General features: G+C 38.6%; 2 protein-coding genes across 9 annotated transcripts in view; both read left to right on the top strand.

The window, feature by feature from the left end:
• Nucleotides 1-96: 96 nt before the first annotated feature.
• Nucleotides 97-12319, top strand: LOC139754977 (pre-mRNA-processing factor 17). The gene is made up of 3 exons (XM_071672841.1): nt 97-263; nt 2604-2817; nt 7266-12319. Exons 1-3 carry the CDS (start codon nt 108-110, stop codon nt 8606-8608), a joined length of 1713 nt encoding a protein of 570 aa, XP_071528942.1. The 5' UTR covers nt 97-107; the 3' UTR covers nt 8609-12319.
• A 7962-nt stretch (nt 12320-20281) lies between these two features.
• CRMP (Collapsin Response Mediator Protein) overlaps nt 20282-22226 on the top strand; it is a 214114-nt gene continuing 212169 nt past the window's right edge. For 5 of the 8 annotated variants that reach the window (XM_071672827.1, XM_071672829.1, XM_071672826.1 and 2 more), the window contains exon 1: nt 20282-20506. The gene's annotated coding sequence lies outside the window, so the exon portion shown is untranslated. The remainder of the gene's footprint in view (nt 20507-22226) is intronic. The other 3 variants (XM_071672824.1, XM_071672819.1, XM_071672823.1) reach the window with 1 other exon arrangement.

Raw genomic sequence — 22226 nt, 5'->3', positions numbered from 1 at the left:
ATTATCATCAATTTATTCTAGCAGCAAAACCTTAATCATCTAGAAGTACTTCGATATTTTTTTCCCTTCAAAAATTGTTGCATGACGTTGACGACATGTAAACAAATATGGCGTCTCTGCTAAACCTACGGGACTATGGAGCTGATAGTGACAGTGATATAGGAGACGAGGAAGACCTTGTACAACATTTAAAACCAATAGAAAGTGGCTATACAATTTCCCAAGATCTACAGGTAGTGGTTTCACCCGAAGTGACATCCACGGTAAGACATACTTCCTATGTTAAATAGGATGCTTTTACTCTGCTCACTTTAGTAATTTGATCATTAGCCTCTGATTTGCTACTGAAGACCCATTTCTAAGAAAGCGCGCCCATAGTTGTTATATCGGTATCAGTTCTTCTCAGGAGAAGTTTTAGTAGGAAATACAAAACATTTTTTGTTTTTTTAAGCCACCACATGCGTTACTTAAGGAAGTTGGAGGACATTGGTATCATTGGGTTGATAGAAATTATAAGTTGTGGTATTTTTCCAGTAGAGGGACATGTCACCTCAAGCACTTAAGAATATCATGGCTATCACTTATATAAGTCTAGATCATTCTTATACCACTGTTTAATCTGGATATTAAGTACTCTTGGTTTGTGACTATACGTAACCCATAGCGGTTACGTATGTTATTATTGTCATATGTTTTGTTGAGGTACTTAGTTACGTACCTGAATTCTAGTAGTGTTATATGTCAATGGCATAATTTCTTCTCCATCTTTATTTATGGTTCAGGTCCAGTCGGGTTATGATAGTTGGACTGTAGTCACAAAGACTGTTTACATGCACCAAAGTTTATATATTCTGGTTTCAAAAGATTTCTCTCATTTGGCTTCAATAATGTTATGAAGCAGACAGTTCCATAAATGAGATACTATAAAGGTAAATGCATATTTTTAGATATTTGTACTTGCTGTCTTTTCAAAAATCTTTTCATTTTCTTTCGTATCATATGTCTCATTCTCCAAAAAATATGTTACCGTTCATATTCATGTTTTGCCCTTAAAATGTCATACTTCGTAACCATATCTTTTCTTAACCTGTAGTATTTAGTGCTGTTAATCTCAATGCTCTTATCCCTTTTTCATATGAGATTATTCCTGGAATACGTGGTTGAGAAGTGATGGAAGAAGAGAGCTAAAGGGCTTTTTATCTGTAAGGCCAAGTGTTCCCTTATTCAAAGGAAGTGCAATAACCTCTCCTTGTCATCCTCTGATAGGTCTTTGTGGTCTTTAGCTAAAAGCATCTCTAACAAATTTTGTCGCTCTACCTTTCCTTTACTTTTCTGTTCTGACGGTATTATATCTGTCTCTTCCATTGACAGAGCAACTTGTTTTTGTTTCTCCTCTAATTCCACCTTGGATGACTCTAACATTCCTTCACCCCCCTCTGATGCTCCTCTCACTAATCCTATGCCTCTTCCCATAATCTCTTCGGACTGTCTGAAAAGCGCTTCTTTCTCTGGAGAGGAGCAAGGCTTATGGTCCTCATGGCATCCATCCCCATGTATTGAGAGTACCTATGAACTTGTACCTCTGCTTGCTCATCTGTTCTGTTTCTGCTTAAGAACTAAAACTTTTCCTTCTCTTTGGAAACAAACATTGATACATCCCATCTATGAGAAGGGTGACTGTTCTAACCTCTCAATCTATTGTCCTATTGCTTTATCGTCTACCATTTCCAGAGTCTTTGAATACATCCTCAACTCTCATATCCTTAAACCTTGAAAATCAAAATCTTCTCTCTGATCACCAGTATGGCTTCCATAAGGCAAGATCCACTGATGATATTTTTTCATATCTTACTAATGTCTGGTCATCATCCCTGAAATATTTTGGCGAGTCATGTGTAGTTGTCCTTGACGTATTTAAGGCTTTTGACAGGGTGTGGCATCAGGGTCTCTAAGCTCCCCTCTTTTGGCTTCTCTCCCTCACTTTGCTCCATCATATCTAGCTTCCTCTCTGGCTGATCTATCTCTGTAGTTGGTGATAGATCAGCCTCCCCTCTTTTTTCCATCAAGAGTCATCTCCCTCAAGGCTCTTTCCTGTCCTTTACACTTTTCCTCTTTTTTTTTTTAATGATTTCCTCTTCACAAATAATCCAATCCAATCATATGCTGATGACTCATCACTGCATATATCGACATCCTTCAATTCTGTGTCCAGTTCTCTCGCTCAGTCTTCATCTCGTCTTGACAGAGCTTCCTCAATAAACTCAAACTTGGACAGGATGTCTTAGTGGGGTAGACAAAACTATTAAGTTCAATGCCTCTTAAGACCCAATTTCTACCCATCTCTGTATCGAAAGGTCCCCACAACTCCTTAACAGTATAATTACATTATTCCTTGTTTCTGCTGAACATTCCATTTGACCATGGATGGCAGTCCATGGTGGGATTAGTTACCAGTCATCAATATATCTGAATGAAAACTTGACTAATTTCTAGAAACTGTCAGGTTTGATGGAGTGTTCTGAAAGTACCATTTATTTCAAACTAGAAGTTTATGTATTTGTTTTTAGTGCTGTATGCTAATTGTAATTTTTTTCTATTTACAGAAAGAACTTGATGATCGTCTTCACATAGATCCACGAGATAAAGTTCTGAAGTATAACCCGAAGTATGAGGACCTGTATGCTCCTTCACTTGGACCTCAAAAGCCTCAGACCAAATATCATGAAGTTGCCAGAAATACTTTAGCAGGCCATGTGGAACCTGCTCACTTCAATGATTTTGAATTTGAATCTCAAAGACGCACTTTCACATCTTACGGTAAGTAGTTGTATAGCTGCAGTTTTACAGCAAATGCTAAGCTGGACAGTTCAGGTATAAAGTAAGTAATAATCACCTCACCCACTTTTTTGTGGTATTTTGTATCGGGAGTTTAGGTATAGGGTACCCACATACCTCATGTATGTCTTAGAAGACATCTAACACATGGGAGTTGGGGAATGGATACCCTAGCCTTGCATATTATTACTTTTTGTGAAACAGGAGCAGAAGTCATATGAGGATTTCCCTTGAAAGCTCTAGCTGAATTAAGTGAATGTGCTTGGTTGTGACCAGGATGAAAATAAGAGGAAGATAGGTATTTTTTTTTAATAGAGAAACCTGAATGTTTTGGCTCTGAGCTAAAGAAAGTTGGAGGATGAGAAGACTGAATGATGCATGGCATTAAATCTTAGGTAAGTGAGAAGACAACAGTGAGCAGCAGGACTGTGCTTGTAAATGATTAAGTTCAAGGTTGATGTGGTTTAGAATGAAAGTTGACTACATGTTAGAAGATAGTGCGTGTCAAATGGATGAATGAAGGAGAAAGGAAAGCATTTGAATCTCAATTTTTTTGTATTGAAGACCATTCCAATACAAAGGGATCTTATTGCAAAGATGGGTGAAGTGACTGCTGTTAGCGGATATAGTTGAGAGTATACCAGAGTGTGTGGCATGGAATCTTGTGATATTACTGAAAATTATATTGTGCATTTGTTTCTTCATCCATGCTTCTTAGAATTATTATCATGAAGGAATGTATTTGGTTAGATTGAGAAACTGGTACTGTACTCTGCTCGGCCATACATACCACTGGAGCACTTTATGTTGGAAAGGCAGTGTCTATCCTGGCCTTTTCAAGGAATCTCGTGCTGGATGAAATTAGTAAGGGGGTCTATGGTATTTGTTGAACACCTTTTCTTAGGTGTCTTAAACGAATCTGGTTAAATTACCTTGTGTGGCATTAGGTACACACACTTTGCTGTTTTAGGTCGTGAGCTCATAGGATTTTGTCCTTTGTCCATAGGTGAGAAATGGAGGTTTAAGAGTGAAGAACCATTTCTATGCCATAGACAGAGCCCTATGAGCATCAGTTTAGTTTTACCTCCTTTTCTTTCCTGAGGCCTAATGGTGGATTGGAATGCATTGCCATCTGTGTTGTGATATCATGGGCAAGTTAGTGTGTGGTCGTTAAGTCCCTGTGAGTGAGCTTCTGCTGCCTTTGTATGGTATATAATATTCAGACAAGGTGAACTGCTTTGCCGAATTCTGGAGGGTAAAATAGTGTTTTAACACCTTCAAAATACTCTCTCCATCTTCCTCTCACTTCACCACTACTTGTTATTACCTCCCCATTTGCCCTCTTCACCGATGTCTCCATTTGTTCTCTTGTCTTACGCACTTTATTTACCTGCTTCCAAAACATCTTATTTTTCTTCCTAAAATTTGATGATACTCTCTCACCCCAACTCTCATTTGGCCTTTTTTTTCACCTCTTGGACCTTTCTCTTCACCTCTTGCCTCTTTCTCTTATACATCTCCTAGTCATTTGCACTATTTCCTTGTAAAAATCATCCAAATGCCTCTTTTCTCTTTCACTAACAAACTTCTTCATCCCACCACTCACTAACCTTTCTAATCTGCCCACCTCCCACCTTTCTCATGCCTTAGGCATCTTTTGCGCAAGCCATCACTGCTTCCCTAAATATATCCCATTCCTCCCCTACTCCCCTTACGTCATTTGCTCTCACCTTTTTCCAATTTTCACTCAGTCTCTCCTGGTCTCTCCTTTCCAAGCTCACTTACTCTCACCACTCTTTTCACCCCAACATTCTTTCTTCTTTTCTGAAAACCTCTACATATCTTCACCTTCGCCTTCACAAGATAATGATTAGACATCCCTTCAGTTGCACCTCTCAGCACATTAACATTCAAAAGTCTCTCTTTCATGCACCTATCAATTAACACATAATCCAGTAACGCTCACAGGCCATCTTTCCTACTTACATACGTAAACTTATATATATCTCTCTTTTTAAACCAGGTATTCCCAATCACGAATCTACAAGCTCTTCACCATTTCCATTTACAACACTGAACACCCTATGCACACCAATTATACCCTCAACTGCCGCATTACTCACCTTTGCATTCAAATCACCCCTCACCATATCCCGGTCTTGTGCATCAAAGCTGCTAACACACTCACTCAGCTGCTTCCAAAACACTTTCCTCTCATGACCTTTCTTCTCATGACCAGGTGTATAGGCACCAATAATCATCCATCTCCCCATCTACTTTCAGTTTTACCCATATCACTCTAGAGTTTACTTTCTTACACTCTATCACATACTCCTACAACTCCTGCTTCTGGAGTAGTGCTACTCCTTCTTTTGTTCTTGTTCTCTTACCAACCCCTGACTTTACTCCCAAGTCATTCCATTTTCTGTCCATGAGAGAATTGAAAATGTCAAACCCAAATTTGCCAAATCATTTACCTGTACTTTCAATAAATCTCTCCAGGATGGGATAGTGTTTCTCTCCATGAGTAATTAAAAATGTCAAACACGAAATTGCCAAACTATTTACCTGTATTTTCAGTAAATCTCTCTGGGATGGGATAGTCCTGCAGACATCAGATTTTATCTTAAATTATTCATTACTCATGAGAAGACAAAAGCAATAGATACTATTTTTCTGGACTTTCAGAAAAATTCAATATAGTCCCCTTTGTTAAGCCAATGTGAAAACTTCAGAAAATTGGATAGAAGCCTGGTTTCATGGTAGGAGGTAGAGTCGTAATGAATGGTAAATAATCACCCGGGTCACCCATTTCTAATGAGGTCCCTCAAGGAACTGCACTTGGTCCTATACTTTCAATGTTTATAGTAACGATATTGATGTAGGGGTGAATAACATAGTGTCCAAATTTGCAGATAACACAAAGATTGGCAATGCCATGTTAACTAATGAAAATAGGTTAAGATTACAATAGGATCTAGATAAAATTGCAGAATAGTCTGGAAGAAGGCAGATGCCATTTAACATCAGTAAACATCAGCAGTTACAAGTAGAGAACCTCAACAAAAATTTCATATATGAAGTGATGGGCTACAAGATAAAGGGCACTCCTTGTATGAGGGATTTAGGGGGTCACTGTCTCCAACAACTTTGGATTCTCCCAGCATTGTAATGAAGCTGCCAAGAAAGCAAGTAGGATGTTAGGATTTATTAAAAGAAACTTTTCATACAAAAACAAGGTTTTGATATTGTCACCATACCTCAGTTTAATTAGACTCCAACGTGAATATGCAGTGCAGGTTTGGGCTTCCTACTCAAGCAAGGGTATTCTTGAATGGGAAGCAGTTGCAGTGAAGAGCAATAGAATTGATGCCTTCTTTGTGTAACAAACCGTATGAGGACGTTGTGAGAATTAAACTTGTTCTTCTTAAGCTAGAGGTATCTCCAAAGCAAATTGATAGAATGTTTTGAAATATTTGAAAGGATTCAACGATGTTGATACTGAAAATTTCTTTACAGTAGCACTATTCGTACCATTGAGAGGTAATGGACTAAAACTTAAAGTTCACTGAGTTACTTTGAACTGTACAAAATATTTCCTTGCCAGTGACATTAATTATGCATGGAACAAGTTCCCAGAAAATTTTGCCCATAGCAACACCCCTAATATCATCAAATTTAGGCTTGATCATCACTTGTCACTCTCTAGTCTTGAATAATTCATTTAATCAGTCATCAGAACGTATTGGTATAGTATTCTACCTTCTCAACTACATTGATTAACCCGTTTCACCTACTTTGAGGTAGTAAGTAAGAATTGTTGTATCTTTCTTCATCATCAGGAATGATATAGCCCTGGTAAGTCGATAGGCTGGAACTCACGTTTATCTCTACTATTGTCTATGTAACAAAAAGTGAAGAGCTATATGTCATTGTTGATGGGATGCATGACATTTGTATTCATTCTTCCTTATGACTCTTGTATAGAATTTCATTCAGGCATATTATTCATGCCAATTATTTTTTCTCAATCAGTTTTCCCTATGGCCTATTGACAGATGGAGTGGACGGTGACACACACACACACACACACACACACACACACACACACACACACACTGTTATCAAATAAACAGGAAACAGTGTTTTATGCTTGCCTTTTTTCAAGACTAAATATCTCCGGAGGTATTCTGTCACTAAGTTTTTGTCTATGTTTTTTGTGTTAGACTCCATTCCCATGTAGAAGGAGTGAATTAAGTACATTTTCATTCATTTCTCTCAGACAAATTTTTTCACTTCATGTCAGGTTTACTAAAGCGAACATGGACTTCCTTACTAATATAAGCTCTTTTTAAGTTTTTGATTTGTATCAAAAACTGTTTCATCACCTGAGACTACAAAGTACATTTATCATTGAATATTGTTTACAGGTTATGCTGTTGACCCTTCAATATCTGGAAACCCTGATGATGGGAGAAGATATGTTGGCGATGTATCTGCAGCACAGGAAACATCTGGAATTACAGTGTTTGAGACCAAACACAAACCAGACCAACCTCCTAAGCGCAAACGTAACAAAAATTATGATGCGGGAGATATTGATGGATTCAAAGGTCCATGGGCAAAGTATGAAAATGAACAGACCGTAATGAAGCCTTCTGAAGAAGAGCAGCATGCCTTGGATGAGATTTTAGCTAAGCGACAAAAACGGGGTAAACAGACAGATGATAAACCTCTTGAAGAGAAATCTTTGCTTCACATAAAAGATGCATATGACTATCAAGGACGGTCATTTTTGTATATTCCTCAAGATGTTGGTGTTAATTTAAGGTCCATCGAGCCTCCTGAGAAGTGTTTCATGCCCAAAAAATTGATCCATACATGGAAAGGCCACACCAAAGGTGTGTCTGCCATTAGATGGTTCCCAAAGTCTGGTCACCTTCTACTGTCTTGTGCTATGGACACCAAGATTAAAATCTGGGAAGTGTTCAACAGTCGTCGATGTATTAGAACTTACATGGGACACAAACAGGCTGTGAGAGATGCTTGCTTTGATAATGAAGGCAAACAGTTTCTTTCAGCTGGATATGACCGTTTTATCAAATTATGGGATACAGAAACTGGGGAATGCATCTCCCGGTTCACTAGTCGAAAAATCCCCTATTGTGTGAAGTTCCATCCAGATGAAGAAAAGCAAAATCTCTTTGTAGCAGGCACATCAGACAAGAAAATCGTCTGTTGGGATATTAGAACTGAGGAGATAGTTCAGGAATATGATCGTCACCTAGGGGCTGTAAATACTATCACATTCATTGATGAAAACAGAAGATTTGTTTCCACATCTGATGACAAAAGTTTGCGAGTTTGGGAATGGGACATTCCCGTTGACTTCAAATACATCGCAGATCCAACAATGCACTCCATGCCTGCTGTCACTTTGTCACCCAATAAGAAATGGCTAGCATGTCAAAGCATGGACAATAAAATTGTAATATTTTCTGCTTTAGATCGCTTTAAGATGAACCGCAAGAAGGTTTTTGCTGGACACATGGTAGCAGGATATGCATGTACTCTCGATTTCTCCCCAGATATGTCATATTTGGTTTCTGGTGATGCAGATGGAAAAGCTCATATTTGGGACTGGAAAACAACAAAACTGTACCAGAAATGGAAAGCTCATGATGATGTATGTATTGGAATTCTTTGGCACCCACATGAGACCAGTAAAATTGCAACAGCTGGCTGGGATGGCCTCATTAAGTATTGGGATTAGTTCTAAAAAAAATTTCTTGTTTTGGAAATGGATTGTGGTATACTGTATTGAGTTTTTATGCACTTATGTATGTAATGATTATAATGTTATAAAATGTGATAACATATATTATTTTCATACGTGTTTGTATCCTGACGATAGTGACGTCCCAGATGGATGTACGAGTGTAGGGCTCAGTTTGAGTGGTAGTAACTAATATGATGCATAGGATTGGCGCAGTTCTACCCATACAGGAACTTAAATGCTCAAGTAGTAAATATTCCAGATTAGTAAGAAAGATTTTTGGTAGTTTATTGTCATATACACAGATGGTATGACAGACTAAGAGATGGTGGTTCTACCCTTCTGTTCTCTAGATTGAGATATTGCTGATTTATCCCTCTATATGAATGGTACATGGTCAACTAGGCACCCACAGAGCCAGCTCTGTCCCAGTATATCTGTCTTTTTTTTGATATAGTGCTTCTGCTGAATAGAAATGGGGTTCAAGCAAAATCTTTCCGAAGTACTCTAGTATTGACACATTTCACACCTCACATTATAAACACATGTATTACTTTATTGATAATTCTTTTTCATATTTGACCTCAATTTCCTGTGTTTGGGAGGTATTACACTTGTATTGCTTTATCACCCCAGTTTGATGTGATAATTTTAAAGGTATTAGCTTTTTGTATATAGGAAGTATGCTCTATCTCGGAAATAGAATTATAGTTGACTGAATGAATAGTTAGGCCAATTTTATAAGGTTGTATATTAAGGAATGTATATTTTGTGGAGGTCTCTATATGGGGATGCTGGATGAGAAAATGTTTGAACAGGAAGAGAGAGTGTATGCACCATATGTCTGGAAAAGCAAGGACAGAGATTAAAACAAAGAACTGTGGAATATATTGGGTCGCTGGTGCTGGAAGGAAACTAGTTAATGTTAAGATGGATAATATGTAGTCAGTAGGATATTATAGGCCTGGTGTTATAGGTTGGGCAAGAGAGGATAAGGTGTTAAGAGTAAGGTAAGCTTTAAATCATGAGTTGAAGCTTACATTATCAAAGGCATCATGGAGAAGGGAGAACTAGTGAAGTATGGTAAATACCTCTTTTGTAAAGTTGTGGCCATACAGTATGCTGTCAAGATATATATTTATTTTGCCAAGGCAGCGCTACAGCATCAGGTAAAACAGCTTGTCAGTACTATATTCCAGCTCCCAAACTGTCTTGAAGAATAAATTCTATTGCTAATGGAGAAAATTATTATAATATATATGATATGGCTTTGGTAGTAACTATAAGCTCTCAATAGTAAACCAAAGCAAACTAGATGTAGTCAGGAATAAATCCTAGATATAAAGAGCGCTAAATGTGAAATCCCAGTCTTCATAGCTTTCAGCCATAATTTTGCTTTTGAGATGAATATTGCCAAAAATCACTGTCAGGTTTCTCAATCTAATTAAGGTAAGTGGATAATAATCTACCTTGTAGCTATCACCAGCTGTCAGGATGTTGAGCTGATCAGTCTATTTGAGCAAGATATTTTGAAATAAATCCTTTTAAGGACTGCAAAATAAGTTAGTCGCTGTATACACAGCTTGATTTATTAAGAACTTGACCAGTCATCTGACTGAGAAACCAGGTATCTAACACCTTAACCAAAGGTGAAGACAGTTTAAGAATGAATAAATTGCATCAGAGTTCTCTGCAATTATAAACTGGCAGTTCTGCAGATCCATACAGCAGGAATTTATATTATTATGCTGCCTTAAAGAGAAGGCAAAACTCAAGAGAGTTATAGAGCTTCAAATCTTTCTTTTTTCTCAGAGAATCCAGTTCCACTGGGATGGGGTCACATCGTTTGAAGATCTGTAAATACATTATTTATGGGTAGAAAAAAAATGGTATAATGGTGTGATAAACTGAGTGTTATTCTTATATTCCGTACATGAATTGCTGTCAACAGTACGGTAAACAAATATAATTCTTAGCTGAAGAATAAAGTTTATGACTGATGGAGGGATTTATATATTTGTTTTGTTTATGCTTAGATGTGTATATTGAATTATTATACAGCACATAAGAACATTAATTATATGTGATTATATTTTGTATATAAAGGCAAGGGGGACAAGACTGAATGTTTGGTTTACTGAGGCATAAATCCATTGAGTATAACTGGAAATGTGTATAAGAGGGTGATGATTGAGAGGATGGTGGCATGCAAAGAACATCTGGTTAGGGAGAAGAAATGCATTTGTGGAGAACAGGTGTTTACTTTGAAAAATTTGTGTGAGAAATGAATGTAGAAAGAGAGAAATTTGTATATGTCATTACATATCTAGAAAAAGCAAAGGAATAGGGTTGACAGAAATGACTTGCAGAAGGTGTTACATATATATTGTGTGGCAGGAAAGCTACTGAATGCAATGAGGAGTATGTGAGATGGAAGGGAGGAGGATGAGTGTCTCTGGGTGAATGTGGGTCGGCATCAAGGACGTGATATCACCATGGGACTTTAATTGGTCCATGGATTTGGTGGTAAGGGAGTGAAATGAGAGGGTCTGGGAGTAAGGTGTGGGATGTAATGTTTTTTCTTTTAAGAGAGAGGGGAGGGGAGCATGGGGTGTATAAGTTGCTGTTTGCAGATAATACAACTCTAGTGGCAGACTCAAGAGAGGAATTCTAGAAGCTAATGTCTTAGTTAAAGAGTGTGTGTAAAAAAAGACACTAGTTTATGTGAACTAGAGAAGTTCATGATGTGCAGCAGGATGGAAAGGGAGGATGGTTTGAAGTGTTTTTATGATGAGGACCTGATGGAAGTGTAGTGGTATCTGGTATCTTAGTATCTGGGAATGGACAGGGCAGTGTTTGGTACCATGAGTACAGAAGTGAATCTTTGGTTAGGATAGAAAGCTAAGGTCCTGGGTGCATTAAGGAGTTAGTGGAAGGTGAAGTCAGTGTCCTAAAGGCAACAATGGTTATGTTTGAGGATAAGATAATCCCAAAAGCAATATATGAACCTGAGTTTTAGGTCTTGGAGGCCAAGAAAAGAAGAGGATGGATATTTTAGAAATGAGATTCTGAGGATGATATGTGGGTAGAGGTGGTTTGATTTTGTAAGGAACAACAGTGAAAGAGTGAGATGTCATAATAATTGCAGCCCAGTTGCGAGAACTACTAGATTGTACTGGAGTGCTTTGTACGTGTGAAAAGGATGAACAAAGCCTGTCATAGAAGATCCGTGTTTCAGATTTGGAGGTAGCAAGGGGGAGGGGAAGAATGAGGATATGGAAGTAGAAGGTAAAGGACACTTTGGAGAATCAGGACAGAACATTTAGGAGGGTGACTTAAAATGAATTGGATTGACTTGGTATACATGGAGTGACATGCTGTCAGTGGGCTGTACCAGGGTATATGCAACAGTCAAGATAAACCATGGAATAGTCTGTGGGACTTGGCTGTAGATGGTTGGCTTTGGTTTCTGTTCATTGTATATGATAGCTCAAAAGTTGTGGTATGTGAATGAGGCCATTGTGTATGTTTCCTAATGCTACTTCACTGAGGCAGGAGAAGCAATTAGACATAAGAAATGTATTTTGTAATATTTATAACCATGCAAAGGTTAATTTTTACTGGGTGTTTTTCATTACTCATACCATTGTACAAAACTAGTCTATTTGAGATTGTACAAAGTTAAGGAAATAAATATTTTGTAAGATAGAGATTAGTTTCATTTTCATTACAGACTTTATATTAAGTTCAACACTCATCATTATTCTAAGTCAAACAAGTGGCTGCTATCATTGTTAATATCTTATCAACACGGACTCATTCATTCACATTATTATGTTTGAAACAAAGTACAATCATCATAGATGAATTTATTATATCCTACATTCCATTGAAGGAAACCAGGTAAGAAAAATGTCATTCGTAAATCTGAATCATCTCATTTACACCTCAATTCTTTGTCAGTAACCCATCATTGTAAGATGGTTGTTTTGATGCTTTTGCTGTTAGATGAATCATTATATTATATCAGTAGCAAAAAAAAAATCAAGGCACTGGAATATGACAGAAAAATACTACAGGGGATAAGCAGTACTTAATGACTTAAAGAATGGAAGTATTGAACATGTAAAGTTTTAGAATATACTGGTCTGTAGGCTGAAGAAAGTTACCAGATGCAACGAAATGTTTGTGTAATGAGCATAGTGTGGAGAATTAACAGATTAACTTCAAGTAAAACAAACATTTTGGATGTATCCCACAATCAATGTTTAGTTTTTATAGTCATAAGCAACTAATGTAGCTGATGGTACAACATGGAAAAGTGTGTAGGCAATACTGTTCTAATTGTAATGATTCAGGAAGGTTACAAGAATAAACAAACCTAATATGAAAGCAAGGCTGCATGTTGGTGTATATGACTGATGATTTGGCTGAAGGCAGAGAAGGTACAGTATTGGTTCTTGGAGCACGTGGGAAAGACAGATAGCAGGAGACTTGGCCCTGAAGAGGATATCTGTTGAAAGACATTGATAGTACTGTAAATTTCTGATCTATGTAAATGGAAACAAGATAGTAAACCAGAAGGTTCCTCCCCACCCACCACTGCCTCTGGCACACCAGCTACCCAGAAGATGGCTGTGAAGGAACACCTTTTAAGATAGAAATATTATAATGAAATTGAAATTTTATTGGAAATGAAATGTCAGTAAAATCATTCTGATCTAATTTCAATTGCCGAACACTCTAGGAAAGGAAGGAAGTATTTCTGCTTATAATCCGTAAAGTTGAAATGTGGGTTTACTATCTTGTCATACATGAAAAGTAATTTTGTAGCTGTGATTTGAAATTTAAGTACTGGTAGTCTTTGTTCAGACAATACACCCTACCCTCTTTTATGCTGATTTTACAAGAACCAAATTTGCAGTTACATTATTTACATTTTAGCACCCAAATTTTATTTTTAGAGGGCTAAAATTTACTGATACAAATTCATACTGCACATATCAGCTTGTTAATACTCTGGAGATACCTAGTGGAGGATTAGCCATCATCCACAAGGTAAACCTGGGATGTGACACATTGTGTTGACTGGCCTGTAGATTTTTAAAGCAATTTTAATTTGACTTATTTCATATGCCTATACATAAATGATTATTCAATGATAGTATTGTCTATGTAGTGCGATGAGGTGCTAAACCCCGTAAACGTTTGCTTTTGTTGCTAATCATGACAAAAAAATAAATTTCAGGCCTTGGATGATGTCGAAGATAATGAATCCGAGGTCAGGCTCGTCAGTTACTCTATGTTCCAAGGATTGCTGGAGGAATTCTGCACCAGAACCGCAAGCATTTTTGTTTTGCAGGTGCCTGGGGAGATGATGTTGCCGATGCTATAGAGGAGGTTTGTGGTGATACTAACTTTAATACACTTGTAATTTCACATGTAGGTACTAACAATATACTGAGGGAGAAATCAAAGGAACCCTTAGAGAAATATCACTGGCTTATTCGATGCTTCTGAGATAAGATTGATAATATAATAGTATGATTTCAGTTCCTCTGAGGATCGGCACTTGGAACACCTTTAATAAGGTACCTTGTCTAAATAATAGAGTGGTGAATCTTTCTTTACAGGAGAGAGTTGAATTTATAGACTTGTGTTAGCATTTCTACTTGAAGTCTAATTTATTCATAAAGTACGGAGTACACCTCACTGAACTGGAAGCTACTCATTATCTAGGCTCCTTAATGAGTGTACACATTCATTTTGATGAAAATATGCAGCTCATGTACAGTAACCTATAGTGAGTCTTCATGTGCATTTTTGGTCAAAAAATGCAGCCCATGTGGGGCAGACCCATCCCTCTCGCTACGTACTTTTTGAAATAGGTCTCAATCTCTTATAAAAATATTCTGTATTATGCATGGAGCAAAAAGAACAAAATTTCAGACAATGTTTTTTGAAGGAAATTATGAAATAATTACTATTCCTGAATCTTGATTAGATATCAAAATTTAAGATTTCCCTGCTGAATATGCAGTTCCAGAGACCTGAATCTTGGTTAGATAACAAAATTAGAGATTTCCTAGCCAAACATGCAGTTCCAGGATACACTCAGTATAATAGTTTACTACTAGCATAGTCCACTAATAAAAGTACATTGCTAATATAATTTGTACCTCCTTAGTCACAATGATCTTTTGCAGGTTTTTTCATGTGAATTACCTGTATACCTTGCTACTTGTACTACGCTAATCTATCAGTTTTTGATATCTTAGTTCACAAACAGGGGAACGAGTGGTCTGTTGCGGTTGAATTCCTTCATATTTCTTTGTATATAGACTAACATGGTGTTACCATTTACAAACAGGGGACCCAGTGGTCTGTTGCTGTTTAATTCCTTTGTATTTCTGTGTAAATAGACTAACATGGTGTTACCAGACTGCCTGCTCGAGTTTGTACTGCAAGTGAAAGTCCGTTTTGACAAGTCTGTATCATTGTAAGTAAAGTCTAGTCAAAGAACTTTTCACTCCAAAGGAGCCTACATTTCTGTGCCACTAGAAGTAGCACAGCCTTGGGTTGCAGGAGCCTTTAGAAAGGTCTTGGATAACACCAGGACTCTCTCATAGAAATTGATCCTTGAGTAAATATAAAGCGAGCAAAAGGGGAGGGAGCAGGGGGCTAGAAATCCTTCCCTCCCTTTTTTTGATTTTGTAAAAGAAGGAACAGAGAAGGGGGCCAAGCGAGGATATTCCCTCTAAGGCTCAGTCCTTTGTTCTTAATAATACTACCTCACTAATGCAAGAAATGGCGAATATGTGTCAGAGGTGGAGGGAACGAGGAGAAGTGGGAGACCAAATTGGAGGTGGAAAGATGGAGTGAAAAAGATTTTGAGCAATCGGGGCCTGAACATGCAGGAGGGTGAAAGGCGTGCAAGGAATAGAGTGAATTGGAACAATGTGGTATACTGGGGTCGACGTGCTGTCAATGGATTGAACCAGGGCATGTGAAGCGTCTGGGGTAAACCATGGAAAGTTCTGTGGGGCCTGGATGTGGAAAGGGAGCTGTGGTTTTGGTGCATTATTACATGACAGCTAGAGACTGAATGTGAACGAAAGTGGCCTTTGTTGTCTTTTCCTAGTGCTACCTCATGCACATTTGGGAGGAGGGGGTGGTTATTTTCATGTGTGGTGGGGTGGCGATGGGAATGAATAAAGACATGTATATACATACGTCCACACACGCAAATATACATACCTACACAGCTTTCCATGGTTTACCCCACACGCTTCACATGCCTTGATTCAATCCACTGACAGCACGTCAACCCCGGTATACCACATCGCTCCAATTCACTCTATTCCTTGCCCTCCTTTCACCCTCCTGCATGTTCAGGCCCCGATCACACAAAATCTTTTTCACTCCATCTTTCCACCTCCAATTTGGTCTCCCTCTTCTCCTCGTTCCCTCCACCTCCGACACATATACCCTCTTGGTCAATCTTTCCTCACTCATTCTCTCCATGTGCCCAAACCATTTCAAAACACCCTCTTCTGCTCTCTCAACCACGCTCTTTTTATTTCCACACATCTCTCTTACCCTTACGTTACTTACTCGATCAAACCACCTCACACCACACATTGTCCTCAAACATCTCATTTCCAGCACATCCATCCTCCTGCGCACAACTCTATCCATAGCCCACGCCTCGCACCCATACAACATATTTATAATATATGCTATTTCTAGTTGCACTGTATGTTTTTGCAACCTTGTTCAGTTTCCCATTTAACATGTTAGCACAAGGAACAGATGAAAAATGGCTTTATTTGTCTACTCTTACTCTTTTAGGTGTCATGTATGGTACACCACAACCAGAGCCCCCTGTCCACAGCCAAACCTCAAGAGACCTTTCTGTGTTTTTCCTTGGCCACTTCATATTTCTTGTTCGCCCCATTGACAGCACATTGCCCCTTTTATACAACGCTCCAATTCACAACATTGTAAGTATGCTTCACACCTTTCCACTTGCTCAGGCACCAATTACTCAAAAACATCTTTCACTCCATTCTTTCATCTCCAGTTAGATCTTCCCCTACTTGTCCCCTCTACATCTGACATATCACATTTAGTCAAACTCTCCTCAGTCATCCTCTCCATATATCCAAAACCATTTGAGCACACCCTCTTCGACTGTCTTTCATTCATACTCTTCTCACCACCACACCTATCTCTTACCCTATCATTTCTTACTCAGTCAACCCTCTTTACACTGCACGCTGTCCTTGATTCAAACCTAACTTTACTTGGTACCACTCACCCTGTTCCTCTCTTCTTTGCACACATGCCATACTCGAATAAACTTTTCACTGCATTTAGTAGCTTTTCTCCTACATCATATATTCGTAACACCTTCCACATAGCATCTCTTTCTTCAGGTCCATAAATACCACATATGAGTACTTTTCTTCCTCTGAGTATTTCTCACACAAATTCTTCAGAGCAAACACCAGTCCACACACTCTGTCACCCCTAAAGCCATATTGCTTTTCCCCCAGTCTTAACATTTGTGCATTCCACAACCCTCTCAGTCAAGACTCTCCCTTATACTTGTCCAGATATACTCAACCGAATAATGCGTATAGATTTCAGTTATCCACTTCTGTTACCCTTGCTTTTATGTCATAGTAATGTACAGGTATTCTGCCAGCTCTTTGGCACCTCAATTTAGGCCATGAATACAAAGAATAGCCTGCCAAACTAATCAGATGGACAGCAGGCTGTCCACCTGTCCACTCCCTATGCTTTGCCGTGCTTGGGCTTTTGCAAGGCTTCCTCTATCTCTCCTTTCACCAAACCATACTCCATGACATTCGCCCTGCATACCATCTTGTCCCAAACGTACCACATCTGCCACCCTATCAAGTAACACATTCAGCAGTCCTTCAAAATACTCACTCCATTTATTTTTCACTTCATCTTTGCCTGTTACTACTTCCCTTACTGATAATTCCATTTTTTTTTCTCTCTCTCTTGGGTTGTTCTGAGTCTTCTCCTCCTTCCAAAATATTTTCACCGAAGTTTGCCAAGACTTCCTCACCCCATCTCTCATCTTTCAGTTTCTGTGCCTCCTCTTGACCTGTCCTTTTTTCTGATACACCTCGAAAATCACTCGCACTTCATCCCTGTAAGTAGCGCCCATTTCTTTGTTCAACAACAAATTTAACATCCTCATTCGACCACTCGCTACCTTTCTAATTTTCCCAAGTCTGACTTTCTGTTTACCACATACTTCACCAGTACAAGGAAACTCTCTTCCCTAAATACTTTTCACTCCTCACCCATAAATACTGTCAATTACCCACCCATAAATGCTTTCAACTCCTCACCCATAGATACTTTCCACCTAAAAAAAAACCCCCTCCGTAGGACTAAAGACAACTGGAGAATGATTTTAAGTCAATGAATCCCGGTTCACAGAAGGACCAGAGACTGTTAGCTTTCCTTAGTTTTTTTTTTTTAGCTTTATTGCTTTATTTCCCCAGTCTTTAGCTTTATTGCTCTATTTTCCCTAGTTTTGAGCTTTATTGCTTTATTTTCCCGACTTTTTAGCTTTATTGCTTTATTTCCCTAGTTTTTACCTTTATTGCTCTGTTTCCCTAGTTTTTACCTTTATTGCTTTGTTTCCCTAGTTTTTAGCTTTATTGCTTTATTTCCCTAGTTTTTACCTTTATTGCTTTATTTCCCCTATATAACGAAGACTTTATAGCGTGGAGACTCTCTGTACTGTACGTACAGACCCCCACCATAAATTTATGTTGTGGTAGTAAGAGGGGGGGGGGGGACACGAACCACTCACTGAGCATGATGATGGGGTTGGTTTCCTTCCATTGCCCTGAAGGAGGAGGCGCGACCTACATCCCGGCCCTGGAGCGAGCGTAAAAGGGAGGGGGAGCGGTGGGCGGGGCTTATGGTACAAGGAAACTTTTCATGACGTCACAACCACGTAGTGTGTGTGTGTGTGTGTGTGTGTGTGTGTAACAAGTGGTTCACGTCTGCTACTACGCCTTGTTGGATGGTGGAAACGAGCGAGTTAAGAGAGAGAGAAAGATGGCATTCTTGAAGTAGCAATGATGTAGCTTTATCTATGTGTAAAGCATTTTAGACTTTATGATTTAATAAGTTTTTAGTATATATAAATATGGCTCCCCCCCCCATGAAAAACTTCTAATAACATATGTACTTAATATCCTTAAACGTCTATGTAAAGTTAGCTCTCTCTCTCTCTCTCTTCTCTCTCTCTCTCTCTCTCTCTCTCTCTCTCTCTCTCTCTCTCTCTCTCTCTCTGCCATACTTTTCCCTCTATGAACACTTGCTTTAATATATATATATATATTTTATATATATATATGTATATGTATATATATTTCTTTTCATACATATTCGCCATTTCCCGCGTTAGCGAGGTAGCGTTAAGAACAGTGGACTGAGACTTAGAGGGAATATCCTCACTTGGCCCCCTTCTCAGTTCCTTCTTTTGGAAAAGTAGAGAACGGGAGGGGACCCTTTAGATATATATATATATATATATATATATATATATATATATATATATATATATATATATATATATATATATATATATATATATATATATTATCCCTGGGGATAGGGGAGAAAGAATACTTCCCACGTATTCCCTGCGTGTCGTAGAAGGCGACTAAAAGGGGAGGGAGCTGAGGGGGGCTGGAAATCCTCCCCTCTCAATTTTTTTTAATTTTCCAAAAGAAGGAACAGAGAAGGGGGCCAGGTGAGGATATTCCCTCAGTGGCCCAGTTCTCTGTTCTTAACGCTACCTCGCTAACGCGGGAAATGGCGAATAGTTTAAAAAAAAAAAAAAATATATATATATATATATATATATATATATATATATATATATATATATATATACATTGCTATGAGTCCACGGGGAAATGAAACACGAAAAGTTCCCAAGTGCACTTTCGTGTAATAATCACACACACACATATATATATATATATATATATATATATATATATATATATATATATATATATATATATATATATATATGAGCCATGCAATGACCATTTTCAATTCACTATATCATCCATATATATCACCGTATCTATTTATTTGTTTGTTTGTTTCTTCCTCCACTTCCTCTACCGGCCCGTTTATTTGTTTGTTTGTTTGTCCCTTCCGTCCTCCTCCTCCCACTTCTCTACCGGCGTGGTAGATGTCCTCTACGGCGTCCGTGACTGCCTCCTCCCGCCATTCTGAACCAATCATAACATTTTCCGTTTTTCGTATTACCAGCTGTTACCACCCACACGCGCCTCCATTGGACCTGTCCACCGTAATATAACGTTTTCCCTTCGCCCTAAATAATGTTATTGTATGACGTAGTTCGTCTTAGAGTGTATTTAAAGTGTAGTTAAGGATCGAAGGATTGAATGGGGGAAAAGATATGGATTAAAGATAAGAAATGCGGTGAGCGAGGAAGGTTCGATGGCGACGGGGTATGGCAACACTGCCCGGGGCTCTGGTGGGGGAGGAGGAGGAGGAGGAGGAGACGGAGGAGGAGGAGGAGGAGGAGGTGGTCGAGTGAGGTGGTCGGGGGCTCAAGACGAAGGACTAGTTCATTCCGCTGCCACGTCTCCGTCCAGAACACATCCCCTCCCGCGCGTGCACGCGCCCCGATACGTGTCTGTTGCCCCGCGCGCGCGCGTGAGAGTGTGTGTGCGTGTGCGTGTGTGTATATATATTTATATACGTGAACGCGTTTCTCGCGCCCCCCCCTACACACGCATCACATCATATCCCCCCCACAGTGCACGCACGTGCACCAAGAACGCGTCGCCAATACACGTAAGTGTCATCTGTCTTTTGTGTATGTCCGTGTGTCTGTCTGTCTGTATAGAGAGGGGAGGTTCTATAGACCCCCCACCACCCCTCACCCCCCTACTGTATTGACCTGACCTCCATATACGCTTTAAGGGGGTTGGTTTACCGTACTCCTCCCGTGATTTGAAGGCGTAGGGGTTTGCTTTACCCACACTCTCCCCTCGGCTTGTTAAACCTAATTATGGTTTAATTTTAATCTGATTGCTTGGCCGGCCCGGCTTGGCCGTGTGTGTGTGTGTGTGTGTGTGTGTGTGTGTGTGTGTGTGTGTGTGTGTGTGTGTTGTGTATGTATGTGTGTGTGTGTGTGTGTGTGTGTGTGTGTTGTGTATGTATGTGTGTGTGTGTGTGTATGTGTGTGTGTGTGTTTGTATATGTGTGTGTGTGTGTGTGTGTGTGTGTGTGTGTGTGTGTGTGTGTGTGTGTAATGTGTGTGTGTGTGTGTGTGTGTGTGTGTGTGTGTGTGTGTAGGCGGAAGGAGGAAAGCGTCAGCTATTGGCGTCTGGGTACGCCTTTAAAGGGGGGGGGAGCCTATAAATACGCCCTAAATACGCCAGTAAATGGTAAATAATTTAACCATAATGAAACCTTTTGATAAGTTAGTTAACATATACAGACGTCTGCTGTGGGGGGACTAGACTAAGTCAGTTGCCTAAGACAGTAATGTGGGAATTATATTGTCATTATTTGAATAAAGTACAAAATTTAATTAATGTAATTAATGTAATTAGCTCATTTAATTATTTCTCGATAAACCCGGACGATATAAGAACTTATGTAGTGTCAGTTATGTTCAGACACGTGTGTATAGCATTCTATATTGTATAGTTCATCAAAAGTATAGATATAGTAGGTTTTATACTGAACAGGTTCTTTCATTAATTATCATTATTATTATTATTATTATTATTATTATTATTATTATTATTTTTATTATTAGTATTATTATTTTATTATTATTATTATTATTGTTATTATTATTATTATTATTATTAGTTATTATTATTATTATTATTATTATTATTATTATTATTATAATTATTAGTAATATTATTTTTATCAATTATTATTATTAGTATTATTATTATTATTATTATAATTATCATTATTAGTATCAATTATTATTATTATTATTATTATTATTATTATTATTTAGTTTTGTCTTCACTAGGAGGTTGTAGAACGTAGGAGGAATTAAAAATATTTAGTTGCGTTTGTTAAGTTAATGATGGTAAGACTTAGGAATATTCGATATTGTGGCTCATGTTCATAGTATTTGTATTATCATGAATATTTGATGAAGTAGTAGTAGTAGTAGTAGTGGTAGTAGTAGTAGTAGTAGTAGTAGTAGTAGTTGTTGTTGTTGTTGTTGTTGTTGTTGTAAAGAGCATTTATCATCGAAACGGCTGTTTGATCTTGTTATAACATGTGGGTGATAAGGGGGCAGAGAAGGGGTGGGTGGGCCCAGGGGTGTTGGGTTTGGACATGAGATACGCGAGTCTGTTGCTGTATGCAGATGACTTGTCTGTGATGGCCGAAGACTCGAGGGAGAAACTGTAGAAGAACCTTGTGCCTCAATTCGATAGGAGTGTGAATGAGAGGAGGAGGAGGAGGAGGAGAGTGTTCAGTGTGAACATTGGTCACGTAGTGTAGCTTCAGGGGCTTGAAAAGAGGGTGGGTTGAGGTT

The sequence above is a fragment of the Panulirus ornatus genome, chromosome 18 (assembly GCF_036320965.1).
Source record: "Panulirus ornatus isolate Po-2019 chromosome 18, ASM3632096v1, whole genome shotgun sequence".
Lineage (NCBI taxonomy): Eukaryota > Metazoa > Arthropoda > Malacostraca > Decapoda > Palinuridae > Panulirus > Panulirus ornatus.
This window is presented reverse-complemented; position numbering and strand designations above follow the sequence as displayed.

Coding starts and splice junctions, on each gene's coding strand:
- LOC139754977 (XM_071672841.1), top strand. CDS start 108: ATGGCGTCTCTGCTAAACCTACGGGACTATGGAGCTGATAGTGACAGT. Junction 264..2,603: donor CACCCGAAGTGACATCCACG/GTAAGACATACT, acceptor TTCTATTTACAG/AAAGAACTTGATGATCGTCT. Junction 2,818..7,265: donor ACGCACTTTCACATCTTACG/GTAAGTAGTTGT, acceptor TATTGTTTACAG/GTTATGCTGTTGACCCTTCA.